This window comes from Ursus maritimus, unplaced genomic scaffold (genome assembly GCF_017311325.1).
Source record: "Ursus maritimus isolate PB19 unplaced genomic scaffold, ASM1731132v1 scaffold_3, whole genome shotgun sequence".
Lineage (NCBI taxonomy): Eukaryota > Metazoa > Chordata > Mammalia > Carnivora > Ursidae > Ursus > Ursus maritimus.
The window spans coordinates 21,833,829-21,858,437 of NW_024425563.1; the positions used below are offsets into that span (position 1 = coordinate 21,833,829).

Consider the following 24,609-nt stretch of genomic DNA (forward strand, 5'->3'; position numbering starts at 1 on the left):
TTTCCACAAATACTGAGTGCCTGCTGTGCACCTGACAGGACCTGAGTGAGGCTGAAACCCAAACATGGTCCCTGCCCTCCTTGAGCAGCCAAACTAGTGGCAGAGACAAAATAACAAAGAAGTCAACTAATTATCATTGTAATCATGGAAATACATAAGACCTTGGAAAAGAGGGTACTAGATCCACTTCTAATGGATGGGTCTAGAAGGACTGGTGAGGAACTTATATGGAAGGGAAAATTTTAAGGAGTAGGCCGTTTGGAGGAAGAGTGAGAGGAGAGAATGTTCCAGAAAGAAGGAGCATCACGTGCAAATGCTTCCAGTTGGGAAGAAGCTGAGAGGAGGCTTGTGAGGTTGGGGCCGATGAGCAAGGTGTTCAGGCAAAGCGGGAGAGGTCCCCAGGGCCAGCCATGTACATCTTGGGCAGGGGGGGGGGGGGGGGGGGGGCTAAGTCATTGAAGGATTTTAAAAAGAAAGTTGCTTTTCAAGAAGACCCTCATCTGCAAAGCAGTTTCAGCTCCAACTTTCGTGAGTCTGTTGGCTGTACACAGGTCTTGCCAACATGGCTATGAGAACAAACTCCAGGCCCTTGGTCCTAAGGGGCTCTGGGCATGACTCAGGTCCCAGCCAGGGGCCCCTTAGCTGCTATCCTGAGCCTGAGCTGCTTCATCTGAAAACCAAGACAGTAAGAGTCCTACTTCTTAGAGCTTTGAGGAGGCAATGTGTTGAATCCTGTAATGCACTTGGAACTATGCCTGGCACACAGTAAGTGCTAGAAAAGCTTATTATTTTCACTGTTGTTACTGAGAAACCCATCAGGGTCCCGATACTCCTGCCTCCAGGGCAGCTCCTCTCCAGCGTGGCGTTAGCGTTCCCTGGGTCCCATCCCCAGAGATTTGGGGTCAGTAAGTCTGGGGTGGCCTGAGAATCTTTATTTCCAGAATTTGTATTGATTCCTGTGGTCTCCAGACCACACTGTTTTAGGTGAGGGCCAAGGCAGTCCCTTGGGAACATCTTGGAGAAGAATGACCGGCCTCCCACTGTTGTAACCACCTTCAGCCCTAACAGATCATGGCAGAGGGTGGAGACGCTGAGCCCCAGCTTCCCCAGGAAGACTCAAATGTGTTCTTCTGGGAGGCAGGAGAGCAGGTGGTTCTCAGCCTTTAAGGGACCTCAGAACTCCTGGGGCAGATGGTAAAAATACAGATTCGGGGGTACACCCCAGAGATTCTGTTTCAGTCTGGGAATGGAACCCAGCTACCTTCACATTAAATGACTCCCCATGGACTCTGCTGCGGGTGTGGCCACGAGTCACACTTGGACAAATGGCGACATAATGGTTTTAGAGTTAGACACACCCAAGTTCAAATCTCCCTCAACCACTTTCCATCCATGTGGCCCCTCGTGGCCTTTAAAACCTCTCCAGGGGCGCCTGGGTGGCACAGCGGTTAAGCGTCTGCCTTCGGCTCAAGGCGTGATCCCGGCGTTCTGGGATCGAGCCCCACATCAGGCTCCTCCGCTATGAGCCTGCTTCTTCCTCTCCCACTCCCCCTGCCTGTGTTCCCTCTCTCGCTGGCTGTCTCTATCTCTGTCGAATAAATAAATAAAATCTTAAAAAAAAAAAAAAACTCTCCAAATCATGATCATGCTTTCCTCATCTGAAATACAAGCTTATTAATACTGGTAATATTCTCCCCAAGAGGATGAAATGAAAATATTTGCACCGAGGGTACAAAAGTTATCATCACAGACTCCAGTGTGCAAAGGTGTAACTTGCTTTATTTGTCTATAGCTCATACTAATACAGCCCGTGGCCTCGTATTTCCACTAATAGCAGAAAACTTTAGCTTGGAAACTCTAGCTCACTCAAATCACTTCCAAATTTAAAAAAATTCCTCTCTTCAGGAACTGTGGCCCGAATCGGAATGCCCTCCACCTCCATTGTTGGCTCTTCCCCTAGAGATGATCTGGTTCTTAAGGTGTCCTTTACCCTGACTTCCTCAGGCCACCTCATGGCACAGCTGCTCCTGGGCACAGGCGTCCCTGGCCACTGTGCCTCCGTGGCCACTGGCTGCATGGCCCCTGGGCTCAGGCTTCTTGCCTCTACCCCAGGCCTCCTCACCATTTCTTTGCTCAGAGCTCCAACAGCCGCACTGCTCAGGTGTACCCCGCCATATGGGTACACCTCTGGGTACACTTTAATCACCTGTCTAGACCCCTTGCTCAGCCATTGTTCGTCTGCTGCTCGGTTGCCACGCTGGACATGGGCCTTACCTAGAGTTTTGATCACCGCTGATCCCCGCCTCCCACTGATTCAACCACTGTCTTCTTTCACAGCTTCGGTAGAAAAGGGGACTTGTTCTCATTTCCCCCTGCTTTCTTCCATATCTGTGATTGATAGTAAAACCCCGTGCTCTGTGTCCTGCAGGGGCCAAATCACAGGTCTCAGGATCCTTTTCTTTAGCAACAAAAACAACAAAAGTCTGGCCCTTGCAAACAAAAGTCTTGTTTTCTGCCTCAGACTTACACAGACCCTCTCAGCTCTTCAGTGGACCTCTCGCTTCTGCAGAGGACCTGCCTTCCCCTGAGGGTAGGACAAAGAGACCCACTGTCCCCGCTCCCCAAAGGCGGAGGAACGAAAACCTATAAGGAAGCCTCAGGATGGGGTGGGGAGCCCCTCATTTGTATCTCAAAATACCGCCCCTTTCTCTCCCTTAAATAAAGTGCTTGCTTAGTAAATGCCTGGCCTGGACTCACTGCTCCGTGCCGGACAAGCATGGTGACCCTGGGTGAAGAGGAGGAGAAAGAGGATGTCCTCTCCCTGGATGTGCGGTGCTCTGCTGTGCTGGCTCTCACTGGCTGTGACTCTGCTCCCCAGGCCGGGGGAGACTGTGAGGGTGTTCACTTTCCTTTAGAGGGTGAATGGGATCTTCTAAGCAGTGGCCTCTGAAATGTGCCCCTCCCCCCAGCAGGGGAAATAAAGCAGGAAGAGGAGGAAGCTGCCTGTTTGTACCCCCCTCTCCCTCGGGGTGCCAGAGCTACCACCACTGGAGACCCACTCCTTCTGATCAAACATTGTCCCATCCAGGATCATCTCAGAATGTAAACACCAAGGGGACAATGTGTCTGTCAGCAGCTTCCAGAGAGTGAGTTCTCTGTCCTGGGCCTGGAGAACGCTGCAAGAGGAAGAAATATAAGGGCTGCTGGCCCCCTGACCCTCCTGAATCCCTGAGGAGTGAAGAGGCATTTCAAGCTGCCCCTGCCCCCTCCTCAGTGCTGAGCCCGAAGGGGCTGGTGGATAGCACCAGAGCCCACCAAGCCTGTTCAAACTTGTTATTTATTTCCTAAGGGGTCAGGGTAAGGGTGTGGGGAGGACGATGTATCACTTGGGTTTCAGGAGGAGCCCCAGGCCTCGCGGAAGGGAATGAATGCTCCTGCTCTGCCCTCAGTGGTGTCGCTAGTAGGGGTGATTCAGGGTGTGCTCCATGATGGTCCGAAGCGCCAGCCACGTCTCCTGGGCCGTGGGGACGATCTGGGAGGCCGGCAGCAGGAAGCCGTAGCGCCCTGTGTCCCGGAGCTCGAAGGTGAACGAGTATTTGATGCCACTGTCATAGGCCCAGTCCACAGTGATCCCACTGGCCACATCTGGATAGAAACGGGCAAAGAAATGCCCCCAGAAGGAAGAACAGGGTGTGGTCCTAAGGTGCAGAGGTATCCTGAGTGGAAAGTGGGCCCTGGGGGTCCAAACCCCAACTCACCCCACACAACACCACGCCTCCTGACCTCAGCCTCAACCTGGGCCACACCCTGCCCGCCCTCCCCATTCTCTGCCCCAGCAAAAAGAGAGATTCTTGAGGCCCCCACACTTAAGATCTTCTCCTTCAAGAAACATCACAGTAAGCCAGACACTGGGAGCCGGGCATTAGTTCATGCTGCAGAGAAAGAGCTCCCCGTTTCTGAGGACTGTCACTCAGCCCTCTATTCTGATGTGGACATCAGCTCTGACCCAGCCCAGTTAGATCTACGCGCTGCCCTGTGGCCAAGCTGCTGTGCCAGTCAGCGAACAGCGTGCGCCTGCCCAGCCCCGGGGGGATGTGGTACCCACAGCAGCAGCCAGGGGAAGGCTCACTCACAGAGGGTGCTGCTGATGCTGCCATAAATGTACTCGATCCCGTGGGCCTCAGACAAGGCCTGCACCGCGTCCTTGGCAAGACGGTACTGCGAGACGGCATCCGAGGTGAGAGGCTGGGGCTCCCCACGCTCCCATACCCTCACCAGCCGCTGAGAAGCAAGAATTGAGGAGCCCCGGAAGCTGAATGTGCAGATGGCTCTCGTGGGAAGGGAGCACAGCCCCTCTGGCTTTGAACTTGACTCCATGTGAGAACAACAAGCTCTCCCCCTCCTCCCTACCATGGGGTCAGCTGGTCCAGACCCTTGTTTCAGAGTGAGGGCCTGAACCTCAGGGGTCTGCCCGATGCCTTCCCGAAGCCCCAAGCCGCCAATCTCACCAACTCCTTCTGGTTTGGAACCGGCTCCAGTGAGTGGCCGTAAGGGTACATGAGCATCTGAGAGTAACTGTGAATGGAGATCAGAGCCTTGATGTTCCCATGGGTGGTGATGAAGTCCACGATGGCAGCCACCTCTGGCTCCGACTGAGGGGAGGGCCCGCGGTAAGTCTCTGAGCAGGGGTTATTATTAGAACCATTTCCTGGAAGAAAAATAAAACCAGCTGGAGGATTCGAATTCCCAGGTTTGGGGCAGATACTTAATGCTCACAAAATCTAGGTATTCCTCTACATCTCCCAGCCTCCTTTGCAGTTTGGTTGAGGCCACGTGACAACTTCTGACCAATGAGAATGGGAGCAGTAATGATGGGTCACTTCCAGTTTGAGGCTGTTAAGAGCATGCATGACTTCTCCACAGTCTCTTCTATGTGGTTGGAAGCAAGAAACTCTAGGTGGAGGAAGCGTCCTGGAGCCCTCTGTCAGTCGGAAGAAAGCTGCCAAGGAGAGTCACCTACCCACCTCGGACTTGGTGTGCCTGAAAAATAAACTTCTCCTGTGTTGAGCCACTGAGATTTGGGTAGGTATTTATCACTGCGGCGCACCCTAGTCCACTACATCAGAGGAGTGCATTCCCACCGTGACTCAGCAGCTCTGTGGGTCTTGTAGCGAACTCCCTCAGCTTGTTCTTTACTTAAGTCCTGACCTGTTCCATTAGAAAAGCGGGCTCCCTTCAGAGGAAACTCTAGGTCTCCAACCCTGGCTTCCCCGAGGAGTGGAAGCTGACCCTTCTCTCCGACTGTCCACTGCCACGCCAAAGGCTTGGGTCAGCTGAATGCTCAGACTTCGTATCTGCTCAAGCTTCGCCAAAACCATGGCCCTGGGGGCAACATGGACTTGGGGCCAGAAAAAGAGAGAATAGATCCCCACAGCTGCCCAAGGCTGGTCTGGGGGCCCAGATGTAATGAGCCTTTGACAATTCTTCTTGGGGACTCAGTTGGGGGAGAGGAGCTGAGCTTCTATTTCGTTCACAAATTTCACAAATTTCATTGGTTTCCATCTCCCAGATTCTTTGCTCTCCATCTCTTTTCTTCCTCTTACCCTCTTCTTGTGGCTTCTCCCCTCCCCAAGGGCCATGTCATGGAGGGCTGGGCTGTGGGCTGGTCAAGACTTGGGGGTTAGGAACGCATTTGGAAAGAGCCATCCCAATTCCCTCCTCTCGCTCTTCCTCCCCGAAATGACTGCACACAAGCCTGAGGCCGAGTTCAGGGATCACCCCAACTTCTGAAGCCTCCTGAGGGTGCCACAGCACTCCCCTAGACCCCCAAGGGCAGTGTGCTAGCTGGAGGGCTGGGGGGCTGGCGCAGGGAGCAGTTGAGATGCCGCGCTAGGCTTGCAGCACACCAGTCCTCCCCGGGAGTGCAGGTGAGGGCAGCAGGAGTGGGAGGGATGGCCTACAGATGACTCATTATGCAGCAATTAAATTAAGGCAATGATAAAACCATAAACAAAATCTTCCCGCCTGAGTCACCAACCCAGGCACACACTATTTCTGTCCACAGGCAGGCCCAGAGGCAGCTCTGTCACCGGGGACCGCATTTCCCCTTAGTCTGCGGGTCCCGCCTGGGGATGTGCCTGCGGGAGGCAAGGGTGAGGGGCAGCCCCCCAGGCTGGACAGTGGCCCTGTGTGTTGTGTCTGCCGGGAGCTTCTGCACCTGCTCCACTTGATGACTGACAAACAGCAACAGATGAGCGGAGCGGGGGAGGCCGAGAGCTTTGTCTGCGTTTGCAGCCCACGCATGGAGAGCGGTTCCCCTGCCAACGACCAGGTGGCTTTGCCCAAATATGGAGAAACACTTCAGGCCATTAGTTCTGGTTTGAGCTAAGCAGCATAAACTAATCTTCCCCGGACCAAATGGGAATTAGCTGCCTGCCTCTCTCTGACGCTCACAGTCCAAGTCCTCTGAGCCTGCCTGTGTCACAAGTACCTGCTAATGGATTCATTAGCTATTTATTTTTCCTTCTCTGAAAATGTAATTTGTAGCAAGGGGAAATCTCTAGAAGGATAAGGTAAATTATTAAAAGCAGTAATCTTTGGGTAGTGGGATTATGGGAGGTTTTTATCCCCTCTGGGCTTTTTTTTTTTTTTAATTTTCCCATATATTTTTTTAAAAAATATTGTGTATATACTGATTTCCCCCCCTCCTGTCCCCTGTGGTGAAAAACATAAAAGGTATTTTCTTTAAGAGATAATTTGTCTTTCTGCTAGCCAGTCTATCTTGGGGTCCATGGGCACTCGTTTCAGCCGGTTCTGAGGGACCCACATGGATGCCCACTTGGGGCAAGTGTCTGGTGATCTGGAGGTGAAAACACCCATTTTTACACGGTTGTGTTCCCTTACACAAACTAGCTACACACACACTGCCAGATTCTCAGACAACCCCCACACCATGGGCTGAGAGCCTCGCTCTGGATGCTTCAGATGCTGATTTTTCCATGAGAACAAACTGAAAGCAGCCAGATTTTCAGTGATGGGCAGATCTAGAATGTTCCGTCTCATTGGTTTGGCCACCCATCTGTGGATCTGCTTTTCAACAGCAATGGCATGGTCTCCTGCGGAGCCAAACTCCAACCCCCTCCCCCACCCCAGGGGAGTGGGTGCCACATTTGGAGCCTGAAGACTGTGCCTGTGCAACCTGTCCCAGCTAGACCCAACACTCCAACCATCAAATTACTGCCTTCCCAGGGTCCACATAATGGTCTCAAGATTTTCTGGGGGCCTCGGTTTCCCCATCTAGTCCCTATGCCCCTGGAATGGTAAGGGAGATAATGGGGAAGAACACCAAGGAACCTGGGAAGAAGCTGCCCACCTCTGCCTAGAACAATATGACCCTGCAGACATGCACCAGCCCGTCAGCCCAGGATTACAAAGCAACAGAGTCAAAAATAAAAACTAGGCTCAAGTCAGAGTTGATGATAAGAAGTCAGCTTATTCTATACTAAAACTATTGTTCTGGCCACCCTAAAGGGAAAATTCCAGGTCATGGCTCTCAGGAAATAAGTTTGGAGGAATTTTCTTTGGGTGGACTCCCTGCAAGGACGGGCTAAAGATTTTGGGAGGCACAGAAGCCGAGTTTTGAGCTACCAGCAAGACCATCTTGTACCTCTTGCAGGTACAGCCTGAAGACTGTCTTGTACCTTCCCCTACCGTATTTAGGATTTGACCCTTGCAGTTAGTTCCCCATGCAAGGAGCTGTTTCCCGTGCTGCCCATGGAGCCTGCGCATAGCCACACGTTTACCACGCACGTGCAACCTCTCATCTCGCGCGGCCAATCCTAGGCAGGTGCTTCCCTGTCCCCGGCCATGACTCACTTGCATTAGCTAACTCCACTGCCTCCCAAGGTATGCGTCCACATAACCACCCTGCGTGGGAGACGTGCTGAGGACCAAGTCCTCCTCCAGCCCCGCCCCCAGGTCCAGCAGACTGCCATACCTCCAAAGCCTGACTTCCAGTTCCTGTTCAGATCCACACCAATGCAGAAGATTCCAGGTCTGCTGGATTTGTTTTTCCGCCACAGGCGGTTCTGAAAAAGCCCAGGACAGGTGACATTCACCCTTTTCCCGGGGTGGGGGGGGAGCCTCTGACGTCCTGGCCTAGGAAGGCGGGTCTGCTGGGACAGAGAGGGGCAAAAGGAAAGAATCGCTAGGGCAGGATGGGGCTGGCATGAGGATGGGCCAGGACGGCAGATTGCCTGTGGCTAAAGTCAGGATGTGGGGAGAGCCCCGAGGACAGGCCCAGGCTGCCAGCAGTGGCCTTCCCAGACAGCAGGGCAGGGATGGAAGGGCCAGAGCCGAAGCTGCAGTGCCCGAGTCACCCGCCTGCCTTAGTGAGACTTCCCGCCAGGAGCCCCAGAGGGGCCGACCCCCAGGGAACCTCAGTGCAGCTTCCCAAGGTGACAGCGACCTTTCCTGCATCCTCCCAGAGCTGACCCTGACCCCAGCCCCTCTCCTTCCCAAATGCCCTCACCATGCTGTGGGTGAATGCAAACCCATCAGGGTTGGTGACAATCTCCATGAAGATGTCCATGGCATTCAGGATATTTGTCAGGGTGTGGTCTTTGCCATATTCACTGACAATCTGTAAGCAAGGGCAGAGTGGGGACAGGGGGACAGATGGGAGGCGCTGCTGGGCCCTCTTCTAAGGTGGGTCAGGGCATTTGCACAGCCAGTGGCTGCAGGCAGGGGTGGCATCAGGCCATCAGATACATTCTTTGTGCAGAACTAAAGGCTTGGATTTTAAACAATTAGAAGGCAGAGGGTGGATGTGGGCGCTGTGCTGCCGAAGGGCAGAGCACATGGCAGCTGTTCCAAGGACAGGAGGGGAGAGAGCCCCCAAGTTTAAACAAACCCCGGATCAATTTGCCACTGGAGACACCCAGAATAGTCAAGTAGCCCCAGCCCTGCCCCACCCCACTGTCTGCGCTGACCTTCTTTGCGGTCCAGATGCCGGTGGCGTGGGTGATCCACTCCCGGGAGTGGATTCCAGTGTCGATCCAGATGGCCCGGCGCTGAGAGCCTCCAGTGCTGAACTGGGTAAAAGCACCAGGTCCCAAACAAGTTGGAACTGAGACAGCTGCAGGGCTGTCCCTAGGCTCCCAGAAGGAAGCCCCAGATGTCTCCGCACTGCCTGGGGCGGCCCTCTGGACCCAAGAGGGGACTGTCTGCGCAGATACTTGTGTCTGAGTCCACGAAGTGCACGCGAGTGGGAGCCTTGGTGACGCAGGGGGCATGTGCACGTGGGGAGCGGAGTGATCCAGCCAGAAGCACAGAGCTTCCCAGGCTTGAAAGTACCTTAGACTAGTGTTTCTCAAACTTTAAAGGGCACATGAATCCCCAGCATCTCACTAACACGCAGACTCTCAGTCAGTAGCTGTGGGGAGGGGTCCGTGGTTGGGGGTTTCTGACAAGCTCCTGGGGGTGCTGCTGCAGGTGCCAGGACCACACTTGGAATAGCAAGGTTGTAGACAACATTAAAGAGAACATGGACAGCCCCCAGGGGAAATCAAGTCAGGGACAGAGGAGGTCACACCCCAAGGGAAAGGAGGACACTTTGGCCCTTTGGAAGAGTCCCCTGGGGCGTGGTTGAGAGCAACAGCACTTATCTTCTCTGAATGCCGGATGTCAGGGGCCCTGTGTGGTCCACACTCCCGAGCACCCTTTAGGGCACATACTAAGAACTGCTTTCAGGTGGGCTCCACCCTCCTCCCTACCCTGCCTCATTCATGACCAAGGGCATTACTGCTGCCCACTTGGCTCAAACTCTGTTTCCAGTGGCCCCTGAGAAGGGCTGGGAGGTCTCCCCACAGACTCAGGCCTATCTGAGGGGCTGCCTGAGCCTGACAACCTCAGTCATTTGTAAATGAGGCCTCTATTTGCCTCTCTTCCCATTTAACAGATGAAGCAACCAGAGGAACAGGGAGAAGGCCGACTCCCCCACATTCACATAGCAAGACCAGCATGACGACTGCCACCCTGCAGTTCCATCCCTTAGCAACCCTCCCACCTACTTCCTGACCGAGGACATGCCAGGTCATCACACTGTCACCTGCCCATACCTACAAGGGTGGGTCCCTGAACACCACAACCGCAGAGCTGTGGGTCACCTCAGGGCAGGAGTTTACACATCTTCTCTGTCCCTACAACTCCCACGCAGCCATGACCCTACCCAAGTTCAGTCTTATGCCAGAGGCTCTCACTGTAGAGTCCAGTGGTCAACACTGCCAGCTTTTACCTTCAGGACAAGAATGGACCGATTTTCAAAGCTGTGGCCAATCCGAATTTTTGAAACAATATCTGAATACTCAGTTACGAAGTTGTCAATCCAGCTATATATCTGCAAGGAATGGCGGATATCAGGCCCTTAGGCAGAGAGGGGCAAACCCCAGCATCTTCCTGGATATTCTCCCTCCCCCATCCCACCCTCCTGAATGCTTTCCCACCTCCCTTGAGGATCTAAAAGAACCCAGATGGAGAACCGTATAAATCAAAGACACCCACCAGGCCTAAGGCAATGAGCTGCAGTTGGCCTGGACTTGAAGGCCACTCACCACACCCAGAGTTAAGCTTTGTGCATGCTCACGCTCACCCCCTCAGTCCCCAGGGTCAGCCTGCAAGGCTGCCTTCTCTTGGGGTGGAAGTTTCTCTTGCTTCCGTTCTCTTGGCCCATGGAGTCCATTTGACAGACCCCACAGACCCTGAAGTGCTGTTAGGGTCTTCTTGGCCCTTTTAGATTCTAAGCCCTCTGAAGGCAGGGTTATTTATCTCTGATACCAATGAATACTGACAGGTCATATTAATCCCTCCCCTTCCTCTTTCAATGTACATAACTGAATTACCAAATATATGGGAAAAAAATGGATCTTCTACTACAGGCCATGTGAAACGGGGAGAGTAATGATGGTCATAGAGTGGCCAATATCAATATCATCACGTCCTCTACATGAAAATGGGACCTGTGCCTTGAGTTTCTTTCTGGACTGGGTGTCTCTGTGTTCTCCTTTATAAATGAGTCACGGTTGGTCATGCCTGCCCTAACTGGCTGTCACTGTGCTCAAGAATTTTCTCCAACTGAGGCAACTCCATTCTACTCCACAAAATGGCTCTCCAACATGCCTGGCTTCCTGCCTCTTCTATACCCTAGTACCCAAAGCAGGGGCCCCTTGACACCAGAAATGCTTGTGGAGAGGTCGGAAGCCCTGACTCCCCAGCCACAGCGCTGGATACGGAGCCGCCACCACCTGCTCCGCCCCGGCCAGTGACGCATCCCTACCTCAGCGTCCTGCCTAGTGGACCCATGACTCTGTCCCACATCTGCCCTGGGCGGTACGCTGAGCCACAGTTCTATCTGAATCCTGGCTTCTGGACCTCTCTGAAGCCGACTGTCTGCCTGACAGGCCTTCACCCAGTGTCTGCTCCGCACTCCCCGAGTGTCGCTTGGGGACTCGCGCTCCTGCGCACTCCCACAGACCTCGGTCTTTCATCAGTCTCTGCCCGAAGGGACGCAGAGCCCGGAGCGGGGCTGGGCCGGCCTACCTCCTCCAGGGTGTGGTAAGAGGAGTAGCTGAAGCTACTGGTGCTGCGCTCCAGCCGCCGGGACTTTGCCATGGCTTCTCTCTCCTCGTCCAGCAGCACCTAGGAGACAAGTGCACGCACTGGAAGGGGAGGGGAGGACTGGGCCCGCCATGCCTCACCCGTGGGCGGTAGACACACAGCACCGCCACAGCAGAAGGAGCCGCAGTGAGTGTGAGCTGCACGACCGGAAGAGAGACTAGGTGATTCTGCTTGGCAAGCCAGCATTCATGCCGCCATTTCCCAAATGAGCACAGGGCAAGGAGTCCGGAGAGCTGTGTTCCAAGTGTGCCACCAACTTGCTACGGAGCCTTGGCCTCAGTTTTCATCAGCATGAACACTGGGACAGTAACACCAGCCTTGTCCATCTCATTGGGTAAACGTAATGGTGGACATGAAAGTGTATTAGAGAAGTGCTCGTGATCTATTGCCCACACTGCTTTTGCCCTCTCGGAACACTGCTGAGTCAAGGCCCAAGCTGAACCATGTACACCGGACCCCCTGGACGAGCAGAGGGCTCCCCTGACCCACAGCATCCACTCTACCCACAGGGAGTAGCCTAAATAATTGATGTCCAGGCCGTCTGGAAAGCCAGCTATGGACTAAGCGGGTCCAAATAATTACAGGATTACCGTGCCAATAGTCTTTTCCTCACCTGCTTAACTGCCTCTTAAACACAGGTATAGGTGAGCCAAAAGCAATGCCCTTGGGTATCATTTGGAGTTGGTACTCAGTCCTCAAGCGGTACTTCCCACTGACCACAGGGAGGGCATAGAGTTGGATTGGGCTGCCCTCCCACATCGTTCTGGGATACTTTTCCCAGCTTGGGACTCAGTGAGATGGGCAGGTGCCCTTCACCTCAAGCTCATACCCTTACATTGGGCAGAGACATCTCAGGATTCTGCGCTGACTTGCAGATGGGAAGTGCCTGGGCCCCTCTGCCATGCAGGGTGAAGATGTCCCCCCAAAGTCACCCCAGTTTGAGCTCTGGGACTCTGTGAGTCTTGATGACGCCTTGCTTCAGCCCAGAGCGTCCTTTTAGTTTGGCAGGCATCCTTATCCTCGTTATCTCAGTTGATCCGGTCACATGACCAAATGACAGGGCAGGAATTAACTATTCATGTTTTAGAGACAAAGCAGATTGGAGAGGTGAAGGGACTCAACGGCAAAGCCAACGAGGGTCAGAGGTGAGGTAAGAACCCAGATATCCTATTCTTAGCCTTGGATTCCTTAAGGCTGGCTAGCTATCAAAACTAAAGGCTAATAAGAATAATAAACCCATATATTATTTATAATATACATGCTATATATATGCACACACACAGATATACATATCTACAGGAATATACAGTTGACCCTTGAACAATGAAAGGGTCAGGGGCACCAACCCCCACACAGTTGAAAACCCACACATAACTTTTGACTCCCCCCAAATTTCACTACTGATAGCCTCCTGTTAACCAGAAATCTTACCAGTAATATAAACAGACAATTAACACATATTTTGTATGTTATATGTATTATACACTGTATTCTCACAATAAAACTAGCTAAAGAAAAGAAAATATTATTAAGAAAATCACAAGGAGGGATGCCTGTGTGGCTCAGTCTGTTAAGCATCCAACTCTTGATTTTGGCTCAGGTCATGATCTCAGGGTTGTGAGACAGCCCCGTGTTGGGCTCCACACTCAGCATGGACTCTGCTTAAGACTCTCTCTCTCTCCCTCTGCCTCTGCCTCTGCTTGTGTTCTCTCTCTCTCAAAATAAATAAAATCTTTTAAAGAGTAGAAAATCATAAGGAAGAGAAAATACATTTACAGTATTTTACTGCATTTATTTTTAAAAAAATCCATTGGGGCACCTGGGTGGCTCAGTCTTTAAGCGTCTGCCTTCGGCTCAGGGTGTGATCCCAGGGTCCTGGGATCGAGCCCCACATCAGGCTCCTCCGCTGGGAGCTTGCTTCTTCCTCTCCCACTCCCCCTGCTTGTGTTCCCTCTCTCACTGGCTGTCTCGCTCTCTCTGTCAAATAAATAAATAAAATCTTAAAAAAAAAAAGTAAAAAAAAAAATCCATAGATATCCACACAGTTCAAACCCATGCTGTTCAAAGGTCACCTGTATGCTTACCTGTGTGTATGTGTATGTGTGTATATATACAGAGAGAGCAAATGTGTAAAATGTTAACAACAGGTAAAAAGTCCATCACACTATTCTTACAATTAAAAGGTGTCTTAAAATAATGAAAAAAAAAAGCAATACCTCACACATGGGAAAACATGACACTAAAATGTCAAAAAATACCAAAATGGAAACAATGCCTGTTAGAATAGAAAGATTATGATTTTAAGCCACTTTTAAATTTTCTCTATTTTTACATTTTGGCAACTAAAATACATATAATCTTCTAAATGAATAAATAATACTAAAACAAAAATAAAAACCCCTAGTGGCTAAAATAAAGGCACAGCCATGGAATCTTCAGGGCCAGGGCTGGAAGGGAGGTACCACCAGCATCCCTGCTGCAGACGAGGCCACCGCCCGGGGACCACCCACGCCTGCTGCCCCGGTCAGCTTGCTCACAACCCTCAAGTTCACAGATTTAAAAGATCAGATGAGATCAATGCCTGGGCCTCATTTTCTTTTCTTTTTGAACACTGACTGCATGTTAGGCAATGGTGATTGCAACGTTTTCTGGCCCAACTGGCTGGGCCGGGGACATTCCCACTTGGGCAAAGCTGGGATTGCTGGTGGAGTGAGGGAAGGCTGGACGAGCCTTGATCCTCGCTGGCACAAGCACCACCATGGGAAGCGCTAACAAAGGAGACTTGTCTTCTCCCAGGAAACCAACGGAAATCTCAGCAGCTCCCCATGACCAATGCGTGCCCGTCACCCTGGGCCGGCACGACCAGCTGTGGAGAGCAGTTGCGGGGGAGCGAGCAGGCTGGGTTGGTGCACCGGAAGTCCCCCTCTGGCCCCACAGGAGTGAGGGTTCATACATCCGACTGCCTAGGCAATGGGTGGAGGGCCTGAGGCGGTGGGTGAACGTGGAGGACAGGGAGGCGAAATTGGGAAGACAGGACCAGAGGACCCAGCTCTTCCCACAGACCCCAGGGACACCCACAGGAACACAGCTCCCGTGAGGCTGTTCTTTGTTCCACAGAACAGCTTGGGGGCAAATGGGAAATCGGCACCGAACTGCAAATAACTTTCCAAACACCCTCACAAGCTTGTGAATGGAGACGACACCCGCTTACAAATTGGGAATGCTCAGCCCTCACAGCTGGGCCCCAATTCCAAGAACACTAATCTACCCTGGCCTGAAAACGACACAGATGTTTGCTCCCTTCACAGGGCTGAGGGAAGGAGATGGGAGAACGAAGAATGCAGTCTTGCCACAGGCTCAGGGAAGCCTAATTACAGCCCTGTCAGGCTTCTCAGAGAAAAAAAGAAACAGCTCAGAAGTAAGCCATTTGCCTCCCTGGAAGCCATAACCTGACAAGGAAAGTAATACCTTGGTGTGAATTAATTTATGACAGGGGTAAGGAAGGACGAGAACACTGAGCAGAGAACAGCACCTCCAGGATGGAGGAGGGCAGGAGGCCGAGGGAGGCCCCGGAAAGGTGAAGTTGACGCCTGAAGGGAACCGGCGCTCGGCAGCTGAACTCCAACCACAGATGCAAAATGGACACGGCTCCGGGTGACAGCGGATGGGGAGCATCTCACCACCCCCCCAGCCACCCCCACTCTGTGACAACAGCAGTCACCTCTCCTCATAAGCCCCCGGCCTTCTCTTCCTGGGCAGCAACGGCAGTCCGCGCCCACATGGTTCTCAGAATGGACCCCCTCAGAGGTCAAGGCTGAATGGTGGCCCCACTGCCCAAAAGGCAAAGTTAAGTCAAGTCCACCCACACCAACGACAATGGCAACTGCTGAGAAAGCAGACAGCACAAGAGCAGAGAGAGTACAGGGCCTGGAGCCGGGCTGTCTTGGGTTGAATCCTGACGCCATCGCTGACGGTCAAGTCACTCATTGCTCTGTGCCTTGGTTTACCAAAGTATTAATCTCTCTGTGCCTTCATAAAATGGGGGTCCAGTTTTCACACACTTGAGCACATTATTGAAGGTGATCTTGTGAGAATCAGAAGGGTTAATACATGTAAAATGTGTGAAACGTTGCCTAGCATGCAGCTATGAGGACGAGCAGGAGGAGGATGGCAGGGCAATAGTAATTCTTGGGTGACTCCAGAACTCTGTGATGGAGCAGTCATTACCAGCCATGACCAGGAAATCTGGATTCCTCCAGAGAGAAGTGGTATCTGGAGGACCTGGATGGCAGATGGCCCCCACTAACAGTCAGTCAGCAACGGCCCCCCTCCCAGGACCAACAGAAGAGCCAGGCCTTCTCTCCCTGCCCCCTTGGAGCAGCCGGACTCTGCCTCTCTCTCAAGCCCTTGCCCATAACTGCTCCTTTCCTCCCTTGCCTTCTCCTGCTCCTCCCTGCCTGGCCTCCTCTCCTTTTCAGAGCTGCCGCCCAGCCCCACCCCAGCCACCGTCACGGCCACTTTTTAATCTCTTCTTCTCAGTGAACGAGTGTTTGTTGAGCACACACTGGGTACGGCAGCCAACGAAACAAAACTGCCTGCCTTCATGGAGCTTACAGTCTGGCAGGGGAGACAGACAATAAACAGCATAATTACATACATGAGATAGGATATTAGAAGGTGGTAAGTGCCAAGGAGAAAAGTGATGCAGTGGAAGAAGGTAGGGAATTGGGGAATGTAGAAGGGTACAATTTAAAATAAAAAAGTGATCTGTGAATAAGGTTTGAAAGCAGTAAGGGAATAGGTCATGCAGGTATCTGCAGAAACAGCATTCTAATCATAAGGACCAGGAACTGCAAAGGTCCTGAGGTACAAAACTAGTCAAGGGCCCTGAGGCAGAAATGGGTCAAGCAAGTTCAAGGAACATTAAGGAGGTCCAGGTGTCTGGAGCAGAGTGAGCAAGGGGAGAGCAGCAGTCGGTGATGTGGGGGTGGGACATAGATCATGTGGCACCCTATAGCCATTTTTTTTTTTTTAGATTTTATTTATTTATTTGACAGAGACAGCCAGTGAGAGAGGGAACACAAGCAAGGGGAGTGGGAGAGGAAGAAGCAGGCTCCTAGCAGAGGAGCCTGATGTGGGACTCGATCCTAGAACGCTGGGATCACGCCCTGAGCCGAAGGCAGACACTCAATGACTGCGCCACCCAGGCGCCCCGCCGTATAGCCATTTTAAGGACTTTGGCTTTTACTCCGAGTTGGGAAGCCATTAAGGGTTCTAGGCAGAGAAGTGACATAATTGGATATAATATATAATATTAATAATTTTAAAGGACCCCTCTGAATGTTGTTTTGAGACTACACAACAAGGAGACAAGGCTGGAGTTGGGAGGGGCAGTAGAAAACTCCTGGAATAATCCAGGTGAGGGGCTGACAGCACACTGGCCCGGGGTGGCAGCATAGAACGGTAAGATACATTCTAAAGCAAGAGCTGATGGGATTTGCTGACGAACTGATTATGGGATGTGAGAAAGGAGTCAAGGATGACTCCAGGCTTCTTGTCTGAGTGACCAGAAGGATGGCGTTGCCGTTTCCCGAGATGGAGAAGGCTGTGGAGGAGCACGTTGCCGGGGGTGTGGTACTCAGTTGGGAACAGTGAAGTCTGAGATGCCCGTTAGGCAGGCAGGTGGTGATGCGGAGGTGGTGGTGGGATATAGGAGTCTGGAGTTCAGGTTGGATGTAGGAGTCTGGCTGGAGCTCTAAGTATGGGAATCTTCAGGGGGCTGAAGGTTTTCAACACCATGACCCTGGACGAAGGGATAGAGGAAAGGTCAAAGGACAGAGCTGGGAAACAGGAAAACAATGTGCAAAGGAGCAGCCAGTACAATGGGCTAACCCAAGGGAGTGCAGTGTTCTGGAAGCCAAGACAGGACATGTTTCAAAAGAGGAGAGAGTGACCAGTTGTGCTGAAAGGTGAAAGAACAATGGGTACTCAAATTTGATCACTGAGTTGGACTTAGGAGCTGTGGATGACGACAGTTTTTGTGCCGTGAGGAGTGAATGGTTGGCAATGGAGAGGGCAAGTATAGTCCATATTTCCAGGAGTTTTGCTATATGGGGAAGGAGAGAAATGGGGTGATAGCTGGAGGTGGGGGGAAGGGATCAAGAGTGGATTTTTTTAGGGCAAAAGAAATAACTCTATATTTGTATGCTAATGAGAATGATCCGGTTGGGGGGGGGGTTGGCAAAGCAATATTTACGCTAAATTGTGTTTTGCTCTAGATCCTCAGAGCATGGGTGGTTTTTGTTTTCTCCTTTGTGCTTTCCCCTATTTTCCAAATTATCCAACATGAATATTTATTAATTTTGTAATCAGAAAAAAGCCATTAAAATCCACAGAGCTGATTGCTCAAGTGAAGCTTTTCCATGGTGACTCATCCTAGAGAAAAAAAAAAAAAAACTACACCAAAACCAAAGGGCTGAAAAAAAGGGGGAGGTGAAGAAAAATTAAATGCAAATAGCGCTCACTCGGAATCAGATAATTTCTTGCCTGGCCCACTGCAATTTCCTCAGCACCGTCCTTCCTGTCAGTTTCTCCCTGCTCCTGTCCCCAACTCAACACTGTCACTGTCAGAGGGATTTTTCTTAAATGCAAAGCTGATCATGTCAGAGCCCTCCAATGGCTCCCCCCACGATTTTCGGGATAAAATCTCGACCTCTTCACCCAGCAAAGGACGCTCTTTGTGATCTAGTCGGGCCTCATCGCCAATCGGGGGCCCCCTTCCCCTCTGGGTCCCCCCTCGCCTGCTCTTCAGCCGCACCGTAATTACTGCCTTCTGAGAGCCTCGCTGCGCAGTGCCTCTTGTCCTCGCTCCCATAGCAACCTGCTGCACTCCATCAGCACACTCATCCACTCCATTGTAATCACAGATTTACTCCCCTCCGCTCCCCACCCCCATGACACCGGCACCGCTGGATACAGGACTAGAGCTCTTATCTTTGCATTTCCTGCACCTTGCACACAGTAGGTATCTCTGGGTCAGTGGGTGGGATGAGTGCACCCACCTCTTCTACCTCAAGCAGCCCCCTGATCACAGCTGGGGCGGGGAGGAGGCGAGGGGTTGGGGGGCAATTCCCTTCCTCAACAGTCTCAAGGCTGGCCAAAGCGAAAGCCCGCACCAAGGTTTTTCCCTCTCCCTCTCAGCCAGGTATTGTTCAGCAAACACACCTTCACTTCTTTCCTTTCCTTGCCTCCATTAATTCACCTAACATTTATTAAGCCCCAACCAAGTGGCAGGTGCTATGGTAGGGGCTAGGGTATAAAGATAGGCAAGGGGCATGATCCTGGACCTGGAGGGGCTCAGGAGAGGGGGCTCTGGAGACAAAGACCAACATAATAGCAAGGTCTCTGTCTGGGCATGTTCTTTCTGGACCTGCCAATAGAGTAATTGTTCTGACAGTTGAGGGTCCACCGTGCAAGAGACACTATGCCAAATACTGCAGCTGAGAAGGTCCAGAAGATTCGGAAGAAATTCGGCCTGTGCGTCAATAACCGAAACATAAGGCTGGAGGCCAACGACCTGAGTGGTGCAAAGCTTTCCCCTCCTGTTAGCACCTCTGAGCTGTTCTCCTCCTGGACACCCTCCCCCTCGTCACCACAAATCAAATCAACACAGCAGCCTCCCCCCTCAGCTCCCTCTAAGCCAAAATGGGGTCTTAAGTATGACAACGAGAGCTTGATGCAGTGCGGACAGAGAGAGTTGTTGGTGAAAACCCTGCCTGGCTGGGTGAGGGCTGAGAGCCCAGGGCATCTTACTAAGAGGGAGTAAAAGTCACCCCCCCACCCCCCCACCCCCGGAGGGATTCCAGGCCAGGGGACAACAGGAGAGGACAGGCTGAGGCGAATGAGGACAACGGCTCCAAAGGAGCCAGCGGGCAGGCTCAGAGGTGCCTCTGGGGCCATTCCTGATGTGCAGAAATCAACAGAAAATTTTGAGAGACCTCTTCCTATCTGTTTGCCAAATGCTGCGGGGTTTCCAGGGCACAGCAGAAGCAGGGAAATGCAAACTTCAAAATTCAGGCTTGGGCTAAAAATGAGAATTGAGTGCTATTTCTTTTGATGTGGTACCCTGTCTTGTCTGCGGGGGTTTCCCCATTTTGGTTTGTGGGGGATGCATTAGAGAAAGAGCCCACCCCTCCACGCTGAACAGCAAACACTTATGTGCCTGATGAGGGATAAAGGGCTCTGAATGGGCCTGAGTGGCCCAGCCCTGTGCTCGCATGGGAAAGGAATGCAACTGATGCTTATCCCCTGGCATGTGGTGTGGCGTGTGTGCACGCCGCGAGACTGTTCCCACACTCGGAGCCCTCGGACATCAGCTGTAGCACAGCGCGGCTACGATTCAACAGGCACCCCACGGCACGTGCGGAGGGGGGCAGCCAGAGCGGCCTAACCAGCACGTGGGGCCCACAAGAACAGCTTAATGAAGGAGGCTCCCTGGGATATCCTTGAAGACAGAACAATGGAAATAAAATGTCATGACGTTCAGAAAAGACACTGTAAGATGCGCTGACAAGTGGGGGTGGGGAGACTGGCATGGCCACGATGAAGGCTCCCTCTGCCCTACCTGAGGGCGGGTCTGCAGCCACCTTTCCCAAAGCTATTCCCCTGGGAGCATCCTGCCTGGGAGAGGTGCCCAGGACTGAGAGCCTTGCGGTAACAGCGTTGGGAGGGAAACCACAGCGGGCCCACAATTAGTTTCTTTCACCTCTTCCCACTTCTCTGGAGTGAAGGAACTCTCTGGTATTGTATGGCTGAGACACCGCAAGGACAGGAGGGACAGTCAGAAAAGCCAAGGGAGCCGTCCAGAGCTGCCTTCCCCTCGAGCCTAGGAAAGACCTGAGCTACCTCCTCCTGCCCCCTCCTCCCCACTCTCCCCCTTCGCTGTGAGCTGCGAATGCCTCCCCAAGAGGACTCGTCCACAAGTGACTGCCATTACCACACTAGGAGAACCTCCCACCGTGGACTCCGTCCTAGATTTAAAAATTCTCTGAGAAGTGTGAGGTTTCATTCCTTCCACAGCCAGTCCACAAGAATGCAGATGGAACTCTAGAAACAAGATGTCCACTGTTCGCCCTGGCTTGTTTTCCTCCGTGTCAGGCCCAAACCAGGAAGGCATGTGGAAGGTGGGCTCCCAGACGCAGCGCTGGGGCAGGACCTCACCTGGATGTCCTTTATCATGATGCTGTAAGCAAGGCCGTGAGACTCCAGGTAAGCTTTGATGTCCTTCAGTTCCGAGAAAGCAACTCTCATATCCACAGGGAGGCTGGGCCTGGCTGGGCTACGCCAGAAATCCACCTCGGTCACAAAGGAAAAGTAAACAGACATGTTTATCACACGTCCTCACAAACCCGTAGGCACCTTAGAAAGCCAGGTGATCTTCTTCTCTTACATGGTTAAAAGGGCCCCAGTTCCCAAATGAAAACCCTAAGACCAAGCAGAAAGACGGGGGCAACAAACAAAATCCCCAAACTGAGTTTCCCTCTGTAATTCCAAGCACTTTCATCTCTCAGCCTCATCACTCACACCCTGCAACTTCACCTGGACCCCAAGAGCCTTACACAGTTGCTAAAAGTGAAACAGCTCATCATATGGGACATGAACATGGACAAGAACCCTGGTCAGAAGAGGGAGGCATCACTGCCCCCAAGCCCCGGACAGGTGTGAGGGACCCAATCTGGATTCCCATGTCATCCAAAAGTGACGTCTGTGTCCCAATTTGTAAAACAGAGAGGTGTTATAAAGTGTTGTGCGTCCTGGGAGAGAGGGGTCCTCAAACAAATAGAGACGAGAGCTCCAGGCCACCTCCAGAAATATCTGGTTGTTTCAACAGACCTCCAACAAAACCCTTCTATTCTAACAGTTGAAGAAAATGTTTTCCATTGTGGAATACTTGCAGAGGACAATGTCCCTGGAAACCAATGCCCAACAGGGACAAACCCAAACAAAACACAGGTTTGCCAAGCTAAGCCATTTCAGTTGGGAAACAGATATGTCCAGGCTGCGCTCGGCATGGCATCCCACCCAGACACCTATGTGTGGCTTCGGGACATTCCAGTCACTTGCAAGGTGGCCCCTGACAGGGTCTGTTCAGCAGCCCCCTATCTAGGACAGAAGAGAAAGCCAAGAAGGGCCACCCAACCTTCTGGGCGAGTGTTCCCAACCTTTCCTGAAGAGGAGCCACATTTGATTTTCCACAGTGTTGTGCTCTTTGGCAGAGCTGTCTGGCGGGCAGGCTTGCGGTGGGGGGAGCAGGCAGGGGGGCTGGAGGGGCAAGCCACTATAAGAGAGTGCAGAACGTGCTCCTCAGCCCTGAGGAGTCCTCACCTTCTGGGGCTTCAGGCCCTCCAGGTCCCTGAGAACTGAAAGCTGCTTCTCATTTTTAGCCAGGACTCGAAGAACCTGGTCTCTGGAAAGACACAGGGAGGGCAGAGGGAGCTGTGGAGAGGGCTTCCTGGAAGGCTGAGTTGCTTGGAGGAGGTGGAGTGAGAAGACACCAGGCCGAGGGCACCTGGCAGGAAGGCTGGGAGGCCAGAGGGCCCTGAGCAGAAGGACGCGTAGCTCTGGGAAGCACACGAGTCCTAAGGCTGGGGTAGGGGCCCGCTCCAGCCCGAGGACAGACCGCTTAAGGGACTAAATAAAGCCTGGCAGAGCTGCTGATGAACCCAGTGCCAAGATGGGGGAAGAAGTACGAGACAGGAACCTCGGGGAATGGAGGAGGGCCGGAGAACAAAAGGAACAAAGGGGAGAAAGGCCAAATCCAGGGGGTAGGGGAGACCAACAGTGGCCCCAAGTGCTCTTCATACAAGGACCTGGGGCCGCGGTCTGTCCAAACCCTGGGCCCTCTCCGGCCTTCTCTCAAGAGCCTGAGGACACGGAAGGGGGGTCAGCCTCACGCTACCTTACGGGAGGAAGCTGAGCCCCTTCCCATCCCGCTGAAAGGGCTGCTAGGCGGGGCTACTCAGCAGCCTGCCTGTGACATCTGGGCTCTGCTGCCTGGGATGGTGCCGGCCCCCTCCCTGGCTGGCTCCCATATCAGGGAGGATGAAGCCCCTCTCTAACCCCCCCTCTAATCACTGCTATGGAGACACCATGGAGTAGCCACCTTGCGTGATCTTTGGGAGGCTGAGAAACAAGTCCCTAGAGGGCCTGAGGTAAGACACTAGCGCCCCTCCTTCACAGGAGGGCAGTCCTGCATCCCTAGGGTGGGGAGACACAGTCTTCCGGTTACTAACTTCTTTAAGAAGCAGAGGAAAGTTATAAACCTTCCCCCCAGAAAAGGAAAATAGATATGCCAACAACTTTACATACAATCAAGAATCAGGGGATTCGTGGAAGCCCTGAAAGCTTCCCCCTGGGCCGCAGATTAAGAACTTCTGCAGGGAGGGACAATAATAGAGCTGTTTGTCCCTGGAGCATGGGCCTGGGAAATTAGGGACCTGAATGGGAACTGAGGTCCCGACTCCCTCCACTTTGGCCAGGTCCCAGTAGGACAGCCACCTCCCTCCCACCCCACCCCCCACATACCTAGTCCCCAAGTTCTTGACATCTACCACCACCACCAACCCCCCGCCCCCACTACGGAGCAGGCACTCACCCTGTGAAATTCATTTGGCCCAAAGCTGCTGCCAGGATAAAGCTGAAGACCAGAAGCGTCCACCTGTCCACAGGGCACGGGCCAGGGCCCACGCCCCCTCCAGGGCTGCTCGGCATGCTTCCAACTTCAGGCGAGCTTCAGGGCCCTTCCTCGCGTGCAGGCATGGCCCAGGCCTCAGGACAACGCAGCACCTAAAGGCCGGCAGGTCCGGCCTGAGAATGGGCGTTAGGTTCTCTCTGGGGAGACCCAACATGTGACTCTCACACGCAGGGCCTAGGGAGAGCTAGAGCCACCCCTCCCCACTGCTAGGTAAATCCCCCCCGCCTCCCCGGGAAGAGGAAAGAGGGAAAGAGGAAGACAAGGCTCTTAGCTTTCTTCCCTCCCTGGAGGTTTGCTGGGCCAGCCTCTGGTGAACATCAAATCCTCCATCTCCACAGAAAGATGAGAACAGCCAGAGGCCCAAGGAAATCACTCCTTTCCTCCCTCCTCATCGAACACTTCTCTTTTGCTCTCCTTCTCCCTTCCCATCCACTCACACTCCCTTGGGCCATGTCCTCCTTACACATAAGGGTGTGGACGCCATGGAAAGAACGCTGGGTTTAGAGACAGAGACCGCGTGCTCACTTCCCATCTAAAAGACCGAGGGCAACTGCCCTAATCTCTCTAAATCTCAGTTTACTCATCAGGAAAATGGGGTTAATAATATCTCCCCTCCCTACCTCACAGGGGTTTGGGAGGGTATTAGATGAGACAACTTGGGTGAACTGGCTTGGCCAAGCCTGCAAAATAGAATGTATTATTATTTCAGAGCATTAACGCTTAGTCACAGATGCATCTTAGGTCAGGACTCCAGTTGCAGCGGGGAGAAGGGGGACAGAAGGGAACGGAGAGGGGAACCAAGGAAATAGACAGATAGCATGAGAAGAAATTCAGGGAAGACTCCCTTTCCTCTGTCTTCAGCCGGTCGCCATTAGGCTGGTGCAGGTAGTGCATTTTCTGCTAGACACCAAGGTCCCTGCAATCATTATGGTTCTCGACAGAAGGCAGAGTCAATTCCTCGGTGCTGCCGAAGCCCCACACAGCCCCCTTTATGGTCTGGGAAGAGTGGGAATAAAGCCGAGGCCAGCACACAAAGCAGTCATATTGGAAGGGGAGAGTGAAAGATGATGCCTGAATGGTAAATGAATCTAACAGAAAATCCACAGGAGGCCGAGGAAAAGCAGAGACTAAATCCAACAAAGTTGTTCAGCAGAGGACGTCAACAAAAGGCCACTTAACTGTCA

General features: G+C 52.7%; 1 protein-coding gene across 1 annotated transcript; it reads right to left on the minus strand.

Annotated features, from left to right (window-relative positions):
* Positions 1-1,631: 1,631 nt before the first annotated feature.
* CPA5 (carboxypeptidase A5) lies at positions 1,632-23,442 on the minus strand. Its single transcript, XM_008705882.2, has 11 exons — positions 23,327-23,442; positions 22,057-22,138; positions 20,893-21,027; positions 11,596-11,694; positions 10,295-10,396; positions 8,991-9,092; positions 8,531-8,641; positions 7,997-8,087; positions 4,509-4,708; positions 4,134-4,218; positions 1,632-3,645 (listed from the first exon to the last, which is right to left on the minus strand). The coding sequence occupies exons 1-11, from the start codon at positions 23,440-23,442 to the stop codon at positions 3,458-3,460; spliced, it is 1,311 nt and encodes a 436-aa protein (XP_008704104.1). The 3' UTR covers positions 1,632-3,457.
* Positions 23,443-24,609: the final 1,167 nt, after the last annotated feature.

Coding starts and splice junctions, on each gene's coding strand:
- CPA5 (XM_008705882.2), bottom strand. CDS start 23,442: ATGCCGAGCAGCCCTGGAGGGGGCGTGGGCCCTGGCCCGTGCCCTGTG. Junction 10,397..11,595: donor CTTACCACACCCTGGAGGAG/GTAGGCCGGCCC, acceptor CATTCCTTGCAG/ATATATAGCTGGATTGACAA. Junction 3,646..4,133: donor CAGCATCAGCAGCACCCTCT/GTGAGTGAGCCT, acceptor GTTTCTATCCAG/ATGTGGCCAGTGGGATCACT.